Raw genomic sequence first — 24623 nt, forward strand, 5'->3', positions numbered from 1 at the left:
TTGCAAGGCAAAAGGGGTTAAGTGGCTTGCCCAAGGCCACACAGCTAGGTAACTATTAAGTGTCTGAAACCAGATTTGAACCCACGTACTCCTGACTCCAGGGCTGGTGCTTTATCCACTGTGCCACCTAGCTGCCCCTAAGGTCACTTTCAACTTGAAATAAGAGTTACATCACATGGGACAGCTAGGTGGCACAGTGTACAGAGGACCAATCCTGGAGTCAAGAGGACCTGCATTGAAATCCAGTCTCAGACATATAATAATTGCCTTGGGCAAGTCACTTAACTCCATTGCCTTAAATAAATAAAATTTTTTTTAAAGAGTTACATCATAGAATTTAACAATGATTGAAATTAGAAATGAAAAATGCCAAAAATGGCAGAGAAAAACTGGGAAGTCACCTGAGCTCTCTTCAGTTTTTCCTCAAAAATAACATTTAATCAATCCTCTAAAGTTGGATTCTACAGCAACAGAACCCCCAAAAGGACAGAGTGGAATAATTTTCTAGTTTAATGTGTCTTGGAAGGAGTTCAAGAAAGGTGTACTCACTCAAGTGGAGGGAAAATACAGCCAAACACAGGTTTCTTAGTTGCTCCATAGCAATAAAAGCTTCTGGATCTAATTCAGTAGGCCAGAGGCACTGCAGGTCAGTTGTGAGAGTTCCAGCCCCACAGCAGAAGGCATATTGCTAACCCTAACCACTGGCACCATGGGCATAACAAGGTTCAGCAATTCCAGTGCAGTGGTCAAGTTGCTAACATCTGAATCCCCAAGATGGAAAGTCAGTGGCTAGATCCCTGACCTCCATTACAAGAAGCTTGGACAGTGCCTCCTGTGCCCCAGTAGCAGGGCTCAACTTTCAAAAAATGAGCAAAATAAACAAGCAAACATACAAACAAAAACCCTGATCATTAGAAAGCTACTATAGCGGGGCCGCTAGGTGGCGCAGTGGATAAAGCACCAGCCCTGGAGTCAGGAGTACCTGGGTTCAAATCCGGTCTCAGACACTTAATAATTACCTAGCTGTGTGGCCTTGGGAAAGCCACTTAACCCCATTTGCCTTGCAAAAAAAAAAAAACAGCCTAAAAAAAAAACTTACTATACCAAACAGGGAAGAACAAAGCACCATCTCAGAAATAGAGAGCAGTGGCAAATTGCCTATTTGTGAAACCTCAAAGGGAATATGAACTGGTCCGAAGTCTAAAAAAGTCTTCTTAGAAAAGCTCAAAAAAGAATTTTAAAAATAAAGTAAAAGAAGTTGAACATTGGGGAAAGAAATGGGAAGTATGTAGAAGAATTAGGGGGGAACAAAGAGTCAAGAGCTTGACTGAAGAAAACACTTCCTTAAAAAATAGAAATGGTCAAATGGAAAAAAATCCACTGAAAAAAATCCTTAAAAAAAACTTCTGGGTGGCTAGGTGGCACAATGGATAGAGCACCAACCCTGGAGTCAGGAGTCCCTGAGCTCAAATTTGGCCCCAGACACTTAATAATGACCTAGCTTTGTGGCCTTGGGCAAGCCACTTAACCCCATTGCCTTGCAAAAACCTAAAAAAAAAACCCTAAAAAAAAAATTCTTAAAAAATTCTTAAAAAGTAGACATGAGCAAATGGAAAAGGAGATACAGCAGCTGATTGAAGAAAATAATTCCTTTAAAATTAGAATTGGGAAAGTAGAAGTTAATGACTCTATAACATCAAGAATCAATCAGAAATCAAAAAAAAAAAGAAGAAAATATAAATAACTTTTTGGAAAAACAACTGACCTGGAAAATAGATCCAGGAAAGATCATTTGAGCATTATTGGATTACCTGAAAGTCATTATCCAAAAAAGAGGCTGGCCAAAACCTTTCAAAAAAATTATCAAGGAAAACTGCTCTGATGCCCCAGAGCCAGAAGTTAAAACAGTCATTGAAAGAATATACCAGGGGCAGCTAGGTGGTGCAGTGGACAAAGCACCGGCCCTGGAGTCAGGAGTACCTGGGGTCAAATCTGATCTCAGACACTTAATAATTACCTAGTTGTGTGGTCTTGGGCAAGCCACTTAACCCCATTTGCCTTGCAAAAACCTAAAAAAGAAAAAAAGAATATACCAAACACCTCCCTAAAGAGATCCCAAAATGAACACTCCAAGTAATATTGTAGTTAAATTCAAGAACTATCAGGTCAAGGAAAAAAGTAATGCAGGCAGTTAGAAAGAAGCAATTCAAATACCAAGGAACCACAACCGGGATTATACAGGATTTAGCAACTTCAACATTAAAAAATTGTAGATTCTGGAATATATTTCAGCTTGCAAAGGAGCTTGGATTACAATCCAGAATCAACTACCCTACAAAATTGAGCTTACTCTTCCAGGGGAAAGATGGACATTCAACAACAGAGAGGATTTTTAAACTTTCCTGATGAAAAGACCAGAGCTGAACAGAAAACTTGATCTTAAATACAAGATTGAAGGGATACATAAAAAGGTAAATAGGAAAGGAAAAAAATGTTATTCAATAAGATTAAGCAAATAAGATTAAAATAAGATTTATATTCCCTATATCAGATGTATCTCTATTGGAAGGAGTATAATTAGAATGTGTAGGTGTGTGTGATTTGGGTGTGATTATATTTTTAAAAAAGGGTTCAAACAGGCATAAGAGGAAAAGGAATAGTTGAACAGAATCAATTACATGGATTGAAGAGGTACAAAGCATTTATTACAGTAGAGGGAAAGAAAGGAAGGGGCGAACATTGCTTGAATCTTACTCTCATCAAATTTGGCTCAAAGAAGAAATTATATATATATATATATATATATATATATATATATATATATATATATATATATTCAGTTAGGTTTAGAAATTTATATTACCCTATAAGGAATTGGGAGGGGAAAGGGGAAAGAAAATGGAAAGAAGGACTGAGAAAAAGGAGAAAAAGTATAAACAGAAGGGGAAATAGGATGGAAGGAAATACATAATCATAACTGTTAATGTGAATGAGATGAACTCTCCCATAAAATGGAAGCAAATAGCAGAGTGGATAAAAACCAGAATCCTACAATATGTTGTTTACCAGAAATACATTTGAAGCAGAGAGATGCACACAGAATAAAGGTAAAAGACTGGAGCAGAATATATTATGTTTCACATGACGTGAAAAAAATAGACAAGGGTAGAAATCCTGTTCTCAGATAAAACAAAAACAAAAATATATCTCATTAAAAGTGATGAAGTACTTTGCATGTTTATACATGTATGATCTATATTAGAGTGCTTTCTGTCAAGGAGAGGGAGAGGGAAGAAAGAGAGGATGTGAAACTCAAAACCTTGCAAAGAAATGATTGTTGAAAGCTACCATTGCATGTAGTTGTTAAAATAAATAAAATATCATTAAAAAATAATTTTAAAAAGATAAGAAAACTACATCTTGTTAAAAGGTACCATAGACAATGAAGTAATATCAATATTAAACACATAAATGCCAAGTAGAATAGCATCCAGATTCTTAGAGGAGAAGTTAACCGAGTTATAGGACAAGATAGATAGAAAAGCTATACTGGTAGGGGACCTCAACCTCCCTCTCTCAGACTTGGATAAATCCAGCCACAAAATAAACAAAAAAGAAGTCAAGGAGATAAACAGAATCTTAGAAAAATTAGATATGATAAGATTTCTGGAGAAACTGAATGGGGACAGAAAGGCCATTTATTAAGTCATAAAACCACACAATAAAATACAGAAAGGCAAAATATTAAATGCACCCTCTTCAGATCATGAAACAATAAAAATTACATGTAATAAAAAGTCATAAAAGAGAGATTAAAAATTAATTGGAAACTAAATAACCTAATCCAAAAGAATGAGTGGGTCAAACAACACATCATGGAAACAATAATTATATAATCCAAGAAAATGACAAAAATCACATACCAAAATTTATGGGATGCAGTCAAAACAGTTCTTAGGGGAAATTTTATATTTCTAAATGCTTCCTTAAATAAAATAAAGAGGAAATCAGTGAATTAGGCATGCAACTAAGAAAGCTAGGAAAAGTTCGTTCCATCAGTGCAACAACCAGGGACAATTTTGGGCTGTCTGCAATGGAGAATACCATCTGTATCCAGATAAAGAGCCATGGAGTTTGAACAAAGTTCAAAGACTATTCCCTTTAAGAAAAAAAAACAGATGTCTTATTTTCTGATCTTGTTATCTCTTATACTTTTTTGTTTCTTCCTTAAGGATGTGATTTCTCACTCACATTCAGTTTGGATCAATGTACATCATGGAAACAAAATAAAGACTGACAGATTGCTTTCCATGGAGGGGGGGAGTAAGATTGGGAGAAAAATTGTAAAACTCAAATAAAATCTTTAATTAATTAAATAAATAAATAAATAGAATTAAATCCTAAAAGAAAAGAAAGCTAGAAAAAGAACAAATTAAAAATTCCTAATTAAATATAAAATTAGAAGTTATGAAAATTAAATGAGAGATTAATAAAATTGAAAGAAAACTATTGAATTAATAAATAAAATTAAGAATTGGTTTATGAAGAAGCCACTAAAAGAAAAAGATAAGCCTTGGGTTAATTTGATTTAGAAAAAAAAGAAAACCAAATTACCAGTACCAAAAATGAAAAGGGTGAATTAACCACCAAAGAAGAGAAAATTATTATTATTGCTTTTTAGGTTTTTGCAAGGCAAACAGGGTTAAGTGGCTTGCCCAAGGCCACACAGCTAGGTAATTATTAAGTGTCTGAGACCGGATTTGAACCCAGGTACTCCTGACTCCAGAACCAGTGCTTTATCCACTGCGCCAACTAGCCACCCCTCTAATAATGGATTTAAAAATGAATTCTATCCAACATTTAAAGAACAGTTACTTCCAATTCTATAGAAACAACTTGGGGGGGGAGGCAAAGAAGGAGTCCTGCCAAATTCTTTTTATGAAACAAAGATGTTGCTGATACCTAAACCAGAAAAAGCCAAGAGAGAAAAAAATTATAGACCAATTTCCCCAATAGAATGCTGATAAAAATAATCTTTAAATAAAACATTAGCAAAGAGATTTTAGCAATTTATCACCAAGATAATATATTAGGTCTAGTTGAGGATTTACTAGGAATACAAGAATGGTTCAGTATTAGGAAAACTATCAGCAAATTGACCATATCAATTACAAAACTAAGAGTAATCATATGATATCTCAATAGATGCTGGAAAAGATTTTTTGACAAACTTCAGTACCCATTTCTATTAAAAGCATCAGAGAGACTTCCGGCCAAGATGGCGGAGAGAAGACAGGCACAGTTCTAAAGTCTCCTGATCTCTTCCCCATCTATCACATGAAACAAACCTCTTAAAAGAAATCTGAACCAGGAAACCCAGAAAGAAAAGCCAGGAGAGAAAAATCTACCTCAGGATTTGTCTCCCGGAGCAGCCTTGGCTGAGTACCGGCAGGTGAGTCTGAGCTCCCAGGGAAGATCAGCCAGACCAACAGCTGAATCGGAACCGGGAGTCTGAGGGCCCGAGAGCCGGACCTGCTGGATCAGCGGTGGGGCTGGACGAAGGTGGCTTGGGTCTGCAGGGAAGCAGAGGCGCTGGTGTTGGTGCTGTCCCCGTGGAACTTGGGGAAGGGGCTGCAGGGAGAGGTCTGGTGCAGGAGAGCTGCAGACTCTATCCCTGGGCTCCTCAGGTCTGAGAAAGTCTGAGCCCACGCCCCCATTGCACTGAGGCCTCCTCCCAAACAAATGCAAATTACTTCTGCCTCAGGCCCAGGTGTGTGAGCAAAAGAACCAGCCCAGCTGAGGAATCACCTCAGGCCAGGGTAAAGCCCACCATTGATTGAAGGCAAAAGAATTCAATAGCTCCAATTCCCTCCCTCAAGCAAAGGGAGAAGGCCTCGCAACCAAGGTCACAGACACCCCAGAGAGGGCAACCAGCACCTCCTACTGGCCAGCCAGAGAAACTGCACTCAATAAAGCCTTTGTCGATCCCAAGCCCAGGTGAACCAGCCCCCCCCCCATCTCAAGGTCTTAGCATAATGAAGAAGGGTCAGCGGAAAGGTGGATCCATAGAAAAATTCATGGAAGGGAAAGACCCCAACCCAGAGAGACCTGGAACATGTGAGGAGAATACAATCTGGTTTCCAGCGCTTAAAGACTTCCTTGAAGAAATAAGGAAGGAGTTTAAAAATCAACTGGAAAATTTGGGGGAGACAATTAATACCTTGCAACAAGGAAACAAAACCCTAGAAAGTAGAACTGAACAATTACAAAATGAGAACAATTCTCTCAGATCCTCAAATGAGCAAATGCAAAAAGAAATTAATTCTCTCAAAACCTCAATTGGTCAAATGGAAAGCTCTTTCAAAAGTAGAATTGACCAATTGGAAAAGGTTAATGAAGAAAACTCCTCCCCCCAAAAAATAATGGAGTCTACAGAAACTAATGACTCCACGAGACAGCAAGAGTCAGTTAAACAAAATCAAAAAATAGAAAAAATAGAAGCAAATGTGAAATATCTCATCAACAAAACCACTGACCTCGAGAATAGATCAAGGAGGGGCAACCTGAAAATTATAGGACTTACTGAAAACATTGAAGAGGGAAAAAAGCCTGGACTTAATATTACAGGATCTAGTAATGGAAAACTGCCCTGACATCATTGAATCAGAGGGCAAAGTAATTATTGAAAGAGTACATCGATCCCCAACAGAAAAAGATCCTAAAATGAAAACACCAAGGAATGTTGTGGCCAAACTCCAGAACTATCAGATAAAAGAGAAAATCCTGCAAGCAGCCAGAAAGAAACAATTTAAATATCAAGGAGCCACAGTAAGGATCACGCAGGACCTGGCTGCATCAACTTTAAGGGATCAAAGGGCCTGGAACAAGATATTTCGAAGAGCATGGGAGCTTGGAATGCAGCCAAGAATCTACTTTCCTGCAAAGCTGAGCCTTCTCTTCCAGGGAAAAAGATGGACATTTAACGAAATGGAAGAATTCCAAAAATTTCTGATGAAAAGACCAGAGCTAAACAGAAAATTTGGATATCAAACAGGAGGTTCAAGAGACACATGAAAAGGTAAAAAAAAAAGGGGGGGGCAGTAAAAGGAAAAAAATGCAATCCAGAAAGTTGAAACTGGCTACATCCTAGCATGGGGGGCAGGGGTAGAGACTCTCATAAATCCTGAGAAATGTAACTCTAACAGAGAGAATATACCTAGCCAGAAATGATGGACATCCATGACCTATCCATGAGACTGATATCTAATGGGATGTAACTGGCTTTAACTCCACTGGGGAGAAAGACTCTAATAACTCTCAGGAATTTTGACTCTATTCAACAGAATATACTGAACTAGAAGGGACAGACACTCAGAATTTTCTATGACTTAGATAGAATGATCTAAAAAAAAAATACACTACCTCCCTAAAAAGGGGGACAGGAAAGAGACGGGAGGAGGGAGGGGATTGAATGGGACAAATCTCATTACACTAAGAGGTACAAAAATCCTATGGTAATAGAGGGGAAGAAGGGAGTAGAGGAGAAACACCTGAATCTTCTTCTCATCAGACTTGGCTTAAAGTCAACCTACACATACTCAGTTAACTTATAAAACATCTAACCTTTCAAGAAGTAAAAGGGGAAAAGGGGAGGGGGGACAAAGAAAGGGAAGGGGAGTGGAGGAAATAAGGGGAAATAACAAAAGGAAGGGAAGGGAACAGGGAAAGGGGAAAGAAAGGGGAGGGTGTGATATAGGAGGGCAAACACACTGAAGGGGGTGGTATTCAAAAACAAAATACTGGGGAATATGGATAAAAGGGGGGGAAAGGGGGAAAAATACAAACAGAGGGAAGATAGCACAGAGGGCAATAAAGAATTAGTAATCATAACCTTGAATGTGAATGGGATGAACTCTCCCTTAAAACGTAAGCAAATAGCAGAATGGATTAAAAACCAGAATCCTACAATATGCTGCTTACAAGAAACTCATTTGAAGCAGAGAGATACATATAGAGTAAAGGTAAAAGGTTGGAGCAAAATATATTTTGCTTCAGCTGAAGTAAAAAAAGCAAGGGTAGCAATCCTTATCTCAGACAAAACAGCAGCAAAAATAGATAGCGTTAAAAGAGATAAGGAAGGAAACTTTATCCTCCTAAAAGGTACCATAGACAATAAAGTCATTTCAATATTAAATATATATGCACCCAGTGGGACAGCACCCAAATTCTTAGAGGAGAAGCTGAAAGAATTACAGGAAGACATAGACTGCAAAACTCTACTAGTAGGAGACCTCAACCTCCCGCTATCAGATCTAGATAAATCAAATCATAAAACAAACAAGAAAGAAATTAGGGAGGTAAATAGATTGTTAGAAAAATTAGATATGGTAGACTTATGGAGGAAAAACTGAATGGGGATAGGAAGGAATATACCTTTTTCTCTGCAGTACATGGAACTTATACAAAAATTGACCATGTACTAGGACATAAAAACCTAATGATCAACTGCAGAAAGGCAGAAATAGTGAATACATCTTTCTCAGATCACAATGCAATAAAAGTCATATGCAATACTGGGCCAAGGAGATATAGACCCAGAGCAAATTGGAAACTGAATAACCTCATCTTAAAAAATGAGTGGACCAAAAAACAAATTATAGAAAGAATTAACCATTTTATCCTAGATAATGATAATAATGAAACAACAGACCAAAACCTATGGGATTCATTCAAAGCAACTCTCAGGGTATATATTATAGCTCTAAATGCTTATATGAATAAATTGGAGAAAGAGGAAATCAATGAACTAAACATGCAACTAAAAAAATTAGAGAAAGAACAAATCAAAAATCCCCAATCAAATACCAAATTAGAAATTTTAAAAATTAAAGAAGAAATTAATAAAATTGAAAGCAAAAAAACTATTGAATTAATAAATAAAACAAAAAGTTGGTATTATGAAAAAAACAATAAAATTGATAAACCTCTGGTCAATTTGATTAAAAAAAAGAAAGAAGAAAACCAAATTGCTAGTGTTATAAATGAAAAAGGTAAACTCACCACCAATGAGGAGGAAATTAAAGTAATAATTTGAAATTATTTTGCCCAACTTTATGCCAATAAATTTGATAATCTAAGTGAAATGGATGAATATTTACAAAAATATAAGTTGCCCAGGTTAAATGAAGAAGAGATTAAATACCTGAACAACCCTATCTCAGAAAAAGAAATTCAGCAAGCCATTATTGAACTCCCTAAAAAAAATCTCCAGGGCCTGATGGATTCACAAGTGAATTCTACCAAACATTTAAGGAACAATTGGTTCCAATCCTATATAAACTCTTTGGAAAAATAGGGAAAGATGGAACTCTGCCTAACTCTTTCTATGAAACCAATATGGTACTGTTACCTAAACCAGGAAGAGTTAAAACAGAGAAAGAAAATTATAGACCTATTTCCCTGATGAATATAGATGCAAAAATCCTAAATAAAATCTTAGCAAAATGATTACAACAAGTCATCACTAGGATAATACATTATGATCAAGTAGGATTTATTCCAGGAATGCAGGGTTGGTTCAATATTAGGAAAACTGTTAGTATACTCAATTATATCAATAACAAACCTATCAGAAACCATATGATCATATCAATAGATGCTGAAAAAGCTTTTGACAAAATACAGCACCCATTCCTATTAAAAACACTAGAGAGTGTAGGAATAAATGGACTGCTCCTTAAAATAATTAGCAGTATCTATCTGAAACCATCAACAACCATTTTGCTCAATGGGGAGAGGCTAGAGGCATTCCCAATAAGATCAGGGGTTAAACAAGGGTGGCCATTATCACCACTACTATTCAATATTGTATTAGAAATGTTAGCATCAGCAATTAGAGAAGAAAAAGAAATTAAAGGAATTAGAATTGGGAAGGAAGAGACAAAACTCTCACTATTCGCAGATGACATGATGGTCTACCTAGAGAATCCCAAGAAATGATCTAAAAAACTACTGGAAACAATTAGCAATTTTAGCAAAGTTGCAGGTTATAAAATAAACCCCCATAAATCCTCAACTTTCCTATATATGACTAGCAAGAAACAGCAGGAAGAGCTAGAAAGAAATTCCATTCAAAGTAACCTCAGACAGGGTAAAATACTTGGGAGTCTATTTGCCAAGACAGACTCAGAATCTTTTTGAAAACAATTATAAAACACTTCTCACACAAATTAAATCAGATTTAAATAACTGGGCAAATATCAACTGCTCATGGATAGGTAGAGCTAATATAATAAAAATGACAATTCTACCAAAACTAAACTATCTGTTTAGTGCCCTACCAATCAAAATTCCAAAAAATTACTTTAATGAGTTAGAAAAAATTGTAAGTAAATTCATATGGAGAAATAAAAAGTCAAGAATTGCCAGGAGCTTAATGAAAAAAATGCAAACGAAGGTGGCTTAGCACTACCCGATCTAAAACTATATTATAAAGCATCAGTCATCAAAACTGGTATTGGCTAAGAAATAGAGTGGTGGACCAGTGGAATAGACTAGGTGTAAAAGCAGGAGAGGATTATAGTAATCTGCTGTTTGATAAACCCAAAGAGTCAGGCCACCAGGATAAAAACTCCCTCTTTGATAAAAACTGCTGGGATAATTGGAATTAGTATGGAAGAAACTTAGATTAGACCAACACCTCACACCCTTTACCAAGATAAGATCCAAATGGTTACAGGACATAAACATAAAAAACAATACTATAAGCAAATTAGAAGATCAAGGACTAGTCTACCTGTCAGATCTATGGAAAGGGGAACAGTTTATGACTAAAGAAGAGTTGGAGAACATCACTAAAAACCAATTAGATGATTTGGATTACATTAAATTAAAAAGGTTTTGCACAGATAAAACCAATGTAATCAAGATCAAAAGAAAAGTAGTAAATTGGGAAACAATCTTTACAACTAATGATTCTGACAAAGGACTCATTTCTAAAATATACAGAGAACTGAGTCATATTTTTAAAACAAAAAGCCATTCCCCAATTGACAAATGGTCAAAGGATATGCAAAGGCAATTTACAGATGAGGAGATCAAAGCAATCCATAGCCATATGAAAAAATGCTCTAAATCATTAATTATTAGAGAAAGGCAAATTAAAGCTACACTGAGGTACCACCTCACACCTCTCAGATTGGCCAGTATGACCAGGAAGGATAATGATCATTGTTGGAAGGGATGTGGGAAATCTGGGACAACATTACACTGTTGATGGAGCTGTGAACTCATCCAACCCTTCTGGAGAGCTATTTGGAACTATGCCCAAAGGGCAACAAAAATGTGCATACCCTTTGGACCCAGCAATACCACTACTGGGTCTATACCCTGAAGAGATGAGGAAAAAGGGTAAAAACATTACTTGTACAAAATATTTATAGCAGCCCTGTTTGTGGTGGCAAAGAATTGGAAATCCAGTAAATGTCCTTCAGTTGGGGAATGGTTTAGCAAACTGTGGTATATGTATGTCATAGAACACTATTGTTCTATTAGAAACCAGGAGGGATGGGATTTCAGGGAAACCTGGAGGGATTTGCATGAACTGATGCTGAGTGAGATGAGCAGAACCAGAAAAACACTGTACACCCTAACAGCAACATGGGAGTGATGCTCAACCTTGAAGGACTTGCTCATTCCATCAGCGCAATAATTGGGAACAATTTTAGGCTGTCTGCAAAGGAGAGTACCATCTGTATCCAGATAAGGAGCTGTGGAGTTTGAACAAAGTACAAGGACTATTCCCTTTAATTCGGAAAAAAAAATACAAACAGAACCAGGAGAAGGTTGTACACAGTAACAGTAATTCTATGTGATGAAAAAGTGTGAATGACTTAGCTATTCTCAGCAAAACATTAATCTAAGACTCATGATGAAAAAATGCTATCCACCTCCAGAGAAAGATCTTATGTCAACTAAATAAAGACCAAAGCATACTAAAAAAAAAGCATCAGAGAGCATAAGAATAAATGAATTTTTCTTAAATGATAAGCAGTATTTATCTAAAACCATCAGCAAGCATTATATGTAATGGGGATAAACTAGAAGCATTTTCAATAACATCAGGGGTGAAATTAGGATGTCCATTATCATCACTATGATTCAGTACTGAGCTATAAATGTTAACTTTAGCAATAAGAAAAGAAAAAAATTGAAAGAATTAAAATAGGCAATGAGGAAGCAAAGCTCTTGTTCTTTGCAGATTATATGATGTTACTTTTAGAGATTCCTGTATAATCAACTAAAAAAGATACTTGAGGGGCAGATAGGCGGTGCAATGGATAGAGCACTGACCTTGGAATCAGGAGGAACTGAGTTCAAACCCAGCCTCAGATACTTAATTACTTAGCTGTGTGACCTTGGGCAAATCACTTAATCCCGCTGCCTTGCCAAAAAAAAAACCAACTACTTGAAATTTTTTTGGCAAAGTTGCAGGATATAAAATAAACCCACAGAAATCATCAGCATTTCTATATTTTACCAATAAAGCCCAGCAACATGAGATACAGATATTTCATCTAAAATAAATGTAAACAATATTAAATACTTGGAATCCTACTTGCCATGACAAACCTAGAAACTATATGATCACAATTACAAAACCTTTTCACACAAATAAAGTCAGATCTAAGCAATTGGAAAAATATCAATTGCTTATGGGAAGGCAAAGATAATATAATACAAATGACAATTCTACCTAAATGAATATATTTTTCAGTGCTATACCAATCAAAAAATTATTTCATAGAGCTAAGAAAAATAATAACAAAATTGAGCTGGAGGAACAAGAATATCAAGAGAATCTAAAACTATATTACAAAGCAGCAATCTTTTGCTGACTAAGAAATAGAGTAGTGGATCAGCAGAATAGATTAGGAGCAAAAGCAACAATAGGAAATAATTATAGAATCTAGTGTTTGATAAACCCAAAGACTTCAGCTTCTGGGATAAGAGCTCACTATTTGACAAAAATCTGCTGGGAAAATTTAAAAATAGTATGGCACAAGCTACATAATAGATCAACATCTCACATTCTATTCCAAGATTGAAATGGTTACATGATTTAGACATAAATCATGACATGATATGCCAATTAGGTGATCTTTTAGATCTTTTAGATTTATGGAAGGGTAAGAATTTATGACCAACCAAGAGATAGAAAACATTATAAGATGCAAAATGGATCATTTTGATTACATTAAATTTAAAGATTTTTGTACAAAAAAAACCAATGCAACCAAGATTAGAAGGAAAGTAGAAAGTTGGAAAACAATTTTGATAGCCAGTGTTTCTGATAAAGGACTTAATTTCTAAAAAATAAAGAGAAATGGGTCAAATTTATAGAAATACAAGTCATTCCTCAACCGACAAATATGGTCAAAGGATATGAACAGGCAGTTTTCAGATGAAGAAATTAAAGCAATCTAGAGTCATATGGAAAAAAATACTCTAAGTCACTATTAATTCAGAGAAGTATTAATGTATTTAAGAAATAGTAAAAAAAAATCAGTTTGAATAAAGCTAAGGATTTATGGAAGGAAGTAATGGAAAATTGAGCTGAAAAGGTAGGTTAGATCAAATTTTTGTATTATGTGAATGCCTAGCAAGAGTTAGAGTCTTATAAGCAGAAAGGAGTCACCAAAAATACTTTTATGAGAGGAGTGACATGGTAAATATAATCTGATGTTAATGTGCAAGATGAATGAGAGAGACAGACAGATCTTTCTTCAACAAGACAGATATGTCTTTAAGGACGCTTTACAACCTATTCCATTAACTTACCTCCAATTTTTTTTTGAAAATTACTGAATTGGTCAAGATCTTCCTTATTTATACTCCAAATCTCACTTTCATTGAAGTCTCTCTCTTGTTTATTCAGCACTTCATAGAAATGGAAAACAATTGATCAACATTTTTCTTATAAAAATTTTTCACATATTTGAAGGCAAGAGGAAATTACTCCTTTGCTTCTCTCTTCCTCAGTAGTCACCTCCCAATGTTTTTAACCTTTTCTTTTTTCCTTCTTTGTAAAATTTGTTGTTTTATTATCTTCACATTCTCCTTTAGCTTTGTGCTAGCTTTCTTCTGGTACCAAGCATACTTCTGGACCACCTCCCACTGGTCAGTTAAAGTATGATCTGGGACTATAAATTAATTTTAATCATCCTAGGAAGATCATGATTAGAAAGGCAAACTTTCTATGAAAATGAATTACATAATTCATTTTAAAGTCAAATACCAATAATTTTGATAAGCTTTTATTTTGTAATATCCACTTGTTACCCTTGTCTTTAGCAACCTCTTTAGTAGGCTAGTCCCTCCAGGTCCCATCCTGCATTTTCTTGGATCTGTCGGTCACTTAAAAGATTAGGACTGGAATGAACTTTGGATGTGTAACATAAGGAAAATTGTCTGAGTTGTTCTTCCTTTTGTGAGTGATATACTTAAAAATGGGTTATAAGACACCAGAGATCTAAGGCCAACAAGAGAAGATAGCATAAAGCAGCAGGTGCCCATTGGCATTTGCTTTTACTGACTGGGTTTCCTGGAAATGGCTATGACACCCTAGAAAGAAACATGGAGAACACTACCTACTAAAGTGATCCCATGCCATTCCATCTCCTCTAATGCCCCCTCTGTTATCACTACTCCATCACTTATTTTCAGACTTTCCCTTTCTATTGGCTTCTATCCTACTGCCTACAAATGTACTCATGTCTCCCCTTTCCTGAAAGAACTCACTTAATTTTTCCATCCTTGTCACTTCCTATATTCAATAATGCCCAGCCCTCAGGGCACACAGTGAGCAGCTTGCCAGGGCAGACCAGATCCAGGAACCAGAAGCAGGTCCAGCCAGTAGGAGCCCCCAGGGCATGAGCTGAGGGAGGGGAGTGAAGAGAGACTGCCAAGCTCTGTCCTCGACTCTGGGGCTCTGACCACATTCAGATCCTGACCACAGTCTAGGCCCCCCCCTAGAACAGCAGGGCCCCCCCACCTCAGCCCTGTGACAGAGGGGGGCGCATATGGTCATTCACAGACCAGGAGGGAGGATAGAGCCTCACACACTGAGACCCTTGTGGGAGTGTCCCAAAAGCTCAGGAAGCACCCCAAAAACAGACTAAGGCTGGGAAAGTGAGCAAGGCAGAGAAACAAGAGGAACACCATTGAGAAATAGTTTGCTTTTGAGCCTAGTAAGTGGTGGAACTAGGACTCAAAAATCCAGATCTCATTCCAAGTCCAGCACTTTTCACTCTACCAAAATGTCCTCAAAACTTCTGTCCCTCAATGTATAACAATGTATAACAATAAATAAAAAATCATTAAATTTAGTATACTACCAACAAAACCCAGCAGCAAGAGATAGAAAGAGAAATCCCATTTAAAATAACTGTATATCACATCAAGTAATTGGAAGTCTATCTTCCAAGATAAAATCAGAGATTATATGAACACAATTAGAAAACACCTTTTCACACAGATTAAAACACACCTAAACAACTGAAGAAATATTAATTGCTCATGGCTAGGCTAAGCCAATATAATAAAATGACAATCCTACCTAAGTTAATTTACCTATGCAGTGCTATTCCAATCAAAACACCAAAGAATTATTTTGTTGAATTAGAAAAAGTAGTAACAAAATTCATCTGGGAGAATCAAATTCTAATAATATCAAGGGAATCAGTGAAGAAAATGTGAAAGAATATGGCCTAATAGTACCATATCTCAAACTGTATTACAAACTGGTAATCATGAAAACAGTATGGCACTGACTAAGAAATAGAATGATTGCTGGTAAACTGAAAAGTAGTTTGGCAGAAACAAGGTATAGAACAACATCACATATGCATACCAAATAAGGTCAAAATGGACATATGACTTAGACAAAAAAGGGTGATATCAAAAGCAAATTAGGGAATCATGGGAAAATATACCTGGGGGATCTATAAATAAGGGAAGAGTTTATAACCCAATGAAAGATAAAAAGAATTATGAGAAGTCAAATAGACAATTTTGCTTATGTGAAATTTAAAAGATTTTGCACAAACAAAACTAAAATAGCCAAAACTGGAAGAAAAATAGGAAAACAGGAATAAATTTCATAGTGTTTCTCTGATGAAGATCTAATTTTTCAAATATATATAGGAAACTGAACCAAATTTAGACAAATAAGAGCTATTCCTCAGTTTATAAATGGTTACAGGATATGAACAGGCAATTTTCAGAAGAAGAAATCAAAGCTATCAATAGTCATATGAAAATTTGTACTAAATCACTCCTGACTAAAAAAGACATCTATCAGATTATCTAACATGATAATAAAGGAAGATGATAAATGTTGGAGGGCATGTGGAAAAACTGGGACACTAATGCATTGTTAATGGAATTGTTAACTGATTGAGCCTTTCTGGAGAACAATTTGGAAAAACTTCCAAAAGGCAATAAAACTGGGTGCACCCTCAGCAAAAGCACTACTAGGTCTGTATCTCAAAATGATCAACAAAAAGGGAAAGGGATATCATTTATATCTGTATCATATGTAGATTGGTTCTTTTAGTGATGACAAAGAACTGGAAATTGAGGGAATGCCTACCAACTGGGCAATGACTGAACAAATTGTGGTATATGCTATGATGCAAAACTATTATATTACAGAAATGAGAACAGAATGGTTTCAGAAAATCCTGGAAATATTTATATGAACTCCTTCAAAATGAAGTGAGCAGAACCAGGAGAAAGTTGTACACAGTAAAAGCAATATTTTAGGATGATCAGCCGAGAAAGATTTAGCCATTTTGATCAAGATGATTCTAGGCTATTCAAAAGGACCCACAATGAAAAAATGCTATCCACCTCCAGAAAGAGAGCTAATGAACTCTAAGTGCAGAGTGGCACTTACCTTTTAAATTTTATTTTTATTACTTTGTGTTTTCTTTTGCAACAAGTCTAATATGGAAATATGTTTTGTATGACTTACATATATTATTAATATCAAATTGCTTACCTTCTCAAGGAGGGAGGAGGAGTAGAAGGAAAGGAGAGAATTGAAAGTCAATTTTTTGTTTAAAAAGTATTAACCAGGGCGGCTAGGTGGCGCAGTGGATAAAGCACCGGCCCTGAAGTCAGGAGTACCTGGGTTCAAATCTGGTCTCAGACACTTAATAATTACCTAGCTGTGTGGCCTTAGGCAAGCCACTAAACCCCATTTGCCTTGCAAAAACCAAAAAAAAAAGTATTAACCTTTTTTACATGTCATTAGGAAGAATTTGATGAAGTAAATAATTTTTTAAAAAAATAAAGTTGGACTCTTAAGAAACTGAGAAACTAATAATGATACAAGAGAACAGGGACCCACAGACATACACAACACACACACACACACACACACACACACACACACACACACACACACACACACACACACACACACACCTCTCAGAGCAGAGAGCCAAGGCTCTTCTAGGATAGAATATTAATGTATTATCAGTTCTGGTTACTATTTCATATGTTACTGCTCTATATTTTTTTCTTTGTCAGCTTGGATGGATGAAGAATTGAAATGATGTAAAGGCAAAAGACATCAATAAACCATTATTTTTAAAATCCTCTCTTTCTTCCTCTTCCAAACTTTATAGAGTCCCTCTAACTTTGTTACTCTAACTTTGTCTAGTTCAAGTGAGTCATCCTAGAAAACCAGCTTATACCTCCATGGACCAGCCTCAGTGGGCATGTTGTAAAAGACTGCCCAAATACTTTTGCTCTCAAAGAGAAAGTACAAACCTGAAAACCACCTTTTTTCTTTTCCTGTTGACAGTATTCAGGCAATTGTCTGAAGGGGTTGAAGTCAACACTAAGACATTAATGACAATGAAACACTTCTTTCTAAACACTTTCTAAACACTTCTTTCTTTGCCAGATTTCCTAGGCAAAGTTACAACAGATAATAAAGTTCCTATGTAAAGTTCCTAATAAAGGAATACAACAGATAATAAAGTTCCTAATCATAACATTCCTTGATTTTTTGGTACTGACAAAGCTATGACCATAGGTGTGAATCCTGTGGACATAGAGTGATTCCACATAGGTTAGCATCACTGAGGTGAGATGAGATGAGATGCACATCTCATCAAAAGAGAAAGACTATCCTAATTAGTATCTTTCGCTTAGAAAAAATAAGAAAATATAGAAATTTCCACAAATAAAAATTAACATAACTTTTCCTCCTTATACACTGCATATATCATAGGAGTCTGTCACTCACTTGCTGTAGCAACATGATCACATATTTTCCCTTCATCATAACTGGCTTTTCTTTGCTTGTTAGATGGAAATGATGCTGCCTGCCATTATTTTGATAATAATAAAAAAATTTTATAAGAATTAATATGCTCCCCATGGATATAGCATGTATAACATGTTTAAGCAATGAATATTCTCTGAATTCAATATCCCAGAGGTGAGTGTATAATGTTTTTGTATACTCCCTCACATATTTAGTCATTTTCTCAATAACCTCTTTCCCATATATGTCAAAAATATGAGACTAAAAATAATATTATTACCTTCTCTACAAAGAGAGCTCTCTAGAGAGTAGGCAATTCATCTTCTAATATATAGTTTTAAAATCCAGGTTCTCTTTTTGAAGTACCAAATAATTGAAAATAGAGAGTATGTCAATCAATTAAGAAATAGCTAAACAGCCTGTGGTATGTAAATTTAAATGGGCTCCAAGAAATTGGTAATATGATAAATACAAAGAAAGATGGGAAATATATAAACTGAAGCAAAGTGAAATAAATAAAACCAGAAAAATAATATAAACAATGATTGCAACAATGTATATGTAAAGCACAACAACAAAACAAACAAACGAGCTCTATGAAATGTTAGGGACTGAACTTGGCTTCAACGATAAGAACACATCTCCTCTTTGAAAAAGTAAGACAGTGGGTATGGAATAATAATATAGAATGTTGGACCTTGTTGAGATGTAAGTTACTTTTGCTAAAAAAAAATTTTCTCTTTTTTTTAATTCTTTGTTATAAAGGATAACTCTCTGGAAGCACTAGGAAAAAGGAGAATATTGGAAAATGTAGGTGATATAAAGATAAAGATTAAAGAAAACCAACAAACTCTACAGTTGATTTACAAAGGGAAAAGCTCACAGCTACCAAGTTAATATTACAGGAGTTAAGTAGGAACAGAAGTGTGACTGTATTGAAGAAGTATATTCTTCTGATGTGATACAAAGGCAAGAAACATAGGCAGAGACAAAAATTCAAGATACAATCCATAGAGGAGCAAGAAGGAAATCGTAGAGGATGAATGTACGGGCTGAATGTGAATGAGTTTCATAGACTAAAGGTACCAGTTTAAGTTCAGTAAAGTCAGGTAAGCAAAGAGGTGGATGGATAGCACATTGGAAATATAAAGATTAAAGGGTCAGTGAGAAAGGAATTGTCTTTTATAAGCAATAGAAACAAATTTCTTGAACAAGATTTTTAAGCCTTACCTGTCTGGCAGCCTCCATATCATTTTAGGTCTAGAGAGCTCTTTTACGAAGTTCCTAGAAAATTAAAAGAAAAAAGTCAACTGGTTAGTGTGCATATACATATACACATGCACACACACACACACACACACACACACACACATATATATAAATTTTATTTTTCAATCCACAATAATCTATTTTCTCTCCCTCCTAACATTCTGACTCCAAGTAAAAAAAAAGAAAAAATAAAAACAAAACCTTTGTAATAAATACACATAGTAAAGCAAAAACTAATTCTCACATTGTCCATGCACAAAAATATATAACTGAGTCCTCTCTCTTGTCAGGAGATAGCTAGCAATTTTTTTATCTATGGTTCTCTAGAATCATGTTTGGGCATCACACTGAACAGAGTTCTTAGGTCCTGTTAGGTTATTTGTCTTTGCAATGTTAGTGTTATTGTATAAATTATTCTCCTGGCTCTGTTCATTTCATATTGCATCAGTGCATGCAAGTCCAACTAGATTTCTTTGAAACCATTCCTTACATCATGTCTTATAGCATAAGAGTATTCATTTACATTCATATTCCATAATTTGTCCAACCACCTCCTCAGTTTCCAGTTCTTAGCCTCCAGAACAAGAACTATAAATAATACTATAAATAAACTGATTAGTTTATGGAAACTATTTATAAACACATAATTGTCTTGAGTAAATCATAATACATTAAACCTGACAAAAAAAATACTTCCAAAAAACCCTAACCATTCAGAAGTCCCACTAGTATGGAACTGTGAGTTCTCTATTAATAGAGAGATCAATGGATTTAACAAAAAGCAGGGATATTATCTCCAGAAGGTCCCAGTTGAATTGTACACTGATTTGTCTGGTGAGATAAACCTTTTCTCATTAGCATAATAAGATAGATCTAGTCATTTATTAGAGAAACCTCAGCTTGGATATGAAAGGAATGGTTGCAGGACATTTCACCAGAAGAAAGCAGGGCAACATGGATGACTCTGGGAAAGGCTTGGAAGTGTGGCAGAATCACAGATTTAGAACTGGAAGGATTCTGCCATGCCATAAATGCCCATTTTACAGATAAGGAACCAAGATTTCCAGAAGTCATAGAGGCAACCTATACATGACAGATCCTAAATTTGAACTCAATCCTCCATCTTTGAACCCTCTACCACATCACCTGCCTATTATATAAGAAGGGTTTCTTCAGAGATCCCCAAGCTTCACTTGAGCAGTGCCATTCTTTCCCAATCCTCATAGATATCCCACTGCCTTTCAGTGTCATTTTGCTTCTAGGCACCTACTTCTTTCCTGTTTCACCACAATTAACTGGAGCCCTTTCTTTTCAGATAATATAGCTTTGAAATAGGAATTTTAGAGCTATGACCAGTTAATAATGGTGTCTTCCTGTGTTTAAATCTTACTTCAGATACTTACCAGTTGTGTGAGCAAGTCACTTAATCCTGTTTGCCTCAATTTCCTTCTCTGGTTAGAAATAGCAACCCACTCCAGTATCCTTGCCAAGAAAACTTGAAATGAGGTCACAAATAGTCAGAAGTAACTGAAACAGGTGAAAAATAACACTTCCAAACAGGGCAATATTGTTATGTATTTTCAAGTCATTCCTTTTAAAAGATCCCCTATTTCCATTTATGCATAAGAACACTCCTACTTCATAACATTAAGATCTAGATGGAAGAGGAAATATGAGGGCATTGAACTAGGGAGAGATTATCCAGCACTTAAAAGTATCAAAAGGAAGAGATTAAATATTTTCCACAGTTTTGCCCTGGATTAATTTGTTTAAAGCATAATTCAGTTCTTCAATTGAGGGGTGTCTGTGTGAGTGTGAGCATTCAAACAGGATGTGTGAGAGAGAGGAGGCACTGTGAGCACATGACTCTCTGAAGAGTATTCCCAGGGGCAGCTAGGTGACTTAGTAGATAGAGCATCAGTCCTAGAGTCAGGAGGACCTGAATTCAAATCCAGCCTCACTTAATACTTACTAGTTGTGTAATTTTGGGCAAGCCTTAACCCCAAGAATATTCCCATATCCCAATGCAGGGAGATGACAGTGACAATCACTAGCACTTATATAGCCTTAATTTAAGAGTTGCAAAGGGCTTTATAAATATTAACTCATTTTATCTTCACAGCAATTCCAGGAGGTAGGTGCAATTATTTATGCCCATTTTATAGATGAAGAAGCTGAGATAAGCAGGGGTTAAATTCTTTGCCCAGCATCCCATGATTGTTTGTGGTATCAGTATCTGAGATTGAATTTGAACCCAGGTCTTCCTGACTCTAGGTCCACAGTTCTAGCCACTAGAGCACCTGACTGAATGTGTCCAGATTTAATACCACTGTGTTCAATCTCAATCTCAATATTTCATGTATATTAGGACCATGTTGCTTTCTAAAGAGAGTAGCTCATGAAGGATCAGATATAAAGATAGTTTGTGAAAAAAGTTTATTTGAAAAAAATTATTTTACAAGCATTTCTCATCTCTCCCTCTAACATGTCCCCCCCAAAATTGAACAATGAGAAAACAAAAAGTAAACTCTCGTAATTAATATGCATAGTGCTATAAAGCAAATTCTCAGATAAGTTACGTAAAAAAAACTCAAAATATTAATCTTTTCACTGAGGTTCAAAGTTGTTTTTCCCTCTAGGGAAAAAGTATCGGAATACCTTTTTTAAATTTTGAAGTAAAAATGGTATCATTTAAAATATATGGCATAACTGGAAAGATTTGCATGAACTGATGCTGAGTGAGATGAGCAGAACCAGAAAAACATTGTACACCCTAACAGCAACATGAGGGTGATGATCAACCTTGATGGACTTGATTATCCCTTCAGTGCAACAATCAGGGACAATTTTGGGCTGTCTGCAATGGAGAATACATTCTGTATCCAGAGCAAGAAGCATGGAGTTTGAACAAAGACCAAAAGCTATTATCTTCAATTTAGGGAAAAAATTATCTTATTATATAATTTTGCTATCTCTTATGCTTTATTTTTCTTCCTTAAGGATATGATTTCTCTGTCATCACATTCAACTAAGATCAATGTATAACATGGAACCAATGTAAAGACTAACAGAATGCCTTCTGTGGGGGGTGGGGAAAGGGAAGCAAGAATGGGGGGAAATTGTAAAACTCAAAATAAAAATCTTTGTTAAAAATAAATAAATAAGATATATGGCGTAAAAGTTTGTAGTTTAGTGTCACAATTTATCACAAAAAGATATTTCAACTAAATTATTTCAATTTGGAGTCATCTCATTAATGTCTGTTTAGCCTCTTTGCGGAGGCTTAATTAATGTCTTTCCTCTCTTCACTCACTGATCATGCATTATGTCAGCCTAGCTACATCTCCAAGCTGGCTATAATAAAGATAATCGTCTGGAACATTTGTTTGCTTGCTTTCTCCTAGTAATTGCATTACCTCACAAGGCTTTTTTTTTTAATTATCCATCATCCCTTAGGGGGGGAAACAGCCTAATGAAGGATTTTTCTTCTTATGCACAGATTATGAAATTACAAATACATGACCCTGAGCTTTTAAAGAAACTTAGCCTTTTATTATTTATCTAAGCTGGGAAATTTTCTGAAATCCTTAGTCTTGCTACAGACTAATGATTACATGTAATACAGTAGCAGCACTTGGGGCTATTTTCAGGTTCAAAGAGGTGGGGCAATTTAAGTAATTCTTAACAGTCCTTCAGTACTTTTTTTCTCACAACTATTTCAATACATTGAATATGTATAGACCAAAGTAAGGTTCTGGGGAGGTTAAAAAAAATGGAAAAAGTGAACTATTTCTTAGAGAGCTTAATAGTATCTCCAAGTTGGGACTTCGTAGGTCATCTCATCCAATCAATAACTGAACAAAAATCTGCTCTACAAAATCCCTACTAGTAGTCATCCATTCTGTACTTGAAAACCTTCAGTGATATAGCCCATTGTATTTTAATACAACACTGAGAAAAATTAGTTTAGAAAATCATAAAGCAAAGAAAAATGTCTGATTTTGGAAAATGTTTTAAAAAAATCAAAAAAAAAAATTCCATCAACCTCTACCACCACCTTGGGGGAGCTATAAGGTACAAATGAATAGAGCATCACGTCTACTGTTAGAAAGATCTGAGTTCAACTTCTACTGTAATCTTGGACAAGTCACTTTTGTTGGGAGCCAGGGTTTCTAAGCTGTTTGACACAGTCACAGCAAGAAGACTCAAGGCAGTCACACTGCCTGATGGAACAACATTTCCTTCTTCAATATATATACAGGGATTTCATGCATACCAATATTTATAGGTTTATTATTGATTATAATATTTATTCACCCTAATACTGGAATGACTATAAAGGATTTCAGAAAAATTCCTTGAATAAAACAGATTGTAAACTCTGTCCAAATTTAACAGGACTGCCTCTCCTTGAGGCATACAAAAGGCTTCAACATTATGAAATCTCTGGAAAACCCAACACTGGGAATTCCAAGGAGATGTCAGAATATATACAGGGAAAACATATACAAGATGGGTCAGATAGAATTCCAGGGAAAATTAATAATTTTGCCCCCCTTACCATACACAGGAATATATGAAAAAGATGGTGAGAAAATAGTTAGTATAGGTGACCGATATGTGAACTCCAGCAGCCTTAGTTTCATGGAAAAGAATAAAAAAGTCACAGAAACTGTGGCTTCTACCAACAAGGCCTGAAAGAAAAATTGGTTATTGTAAGAGTTAACGGATGGGTGGACAAGCATAAAGACTCTCACTATAGATTGTTAAGGAAGTGTATTGAAAAACATTACTTACACAAAAAAATATAAAAACGTTCCATTAAAAAATTGCTTAATTAATAACTTTAAATGAATTAACAATTATACAATGTAGTAATAAATAAGGTAACAGACAGGTTGAGGTCATCATGGTCTGAGTATGGATAAGAAATCAATTAACTATATATTATTAATTAAACTTGTAATCACATGATTAAAACTTGTAACCATAAGAACTATATGATTGATGATGA

The 24623-nt window shown here is 35.6% G+C and overlaps 1 protein-coding gene across 1 annotated transcript in view; it reads right to left on the reverse strand.

Annotated features, from left to right (window-relative positions):
- The window catches only part of SPMAP2L (sperm microtubule associated protein 2 like), a 69138-nt gene that overhangs the window by 25106 nt on the left and 19409 nt on the right, over positions 1-24623 (reverse strand). The window contains exon 4 of the mRNA XM_074231581.1: positions 19571-19624. Within this exon, the coding sequence (XP_074087682.1) occupies positions 19571-19624 (54 nt within the window). The remainder of the gene's footprint in view (positions 1-19570; positions 19625-24623) is intronic.

The sequence above is a fragment of the Macrotis lagotis genome, chromosome 3, assembly GCF_037893015.1.
Source record: "Macrotis lagotis isolate mMagLag1 chromosome 3, bilby.v1.9.chrom.fasta, whole genome shotgun sequence".
NCBI classification, from domain to species: Eukaryota; Metazoa; Chordata; class Mammalia; order Peramelemorphia; family Peramelidae; genus Macrotis; species Macrotis lagotis.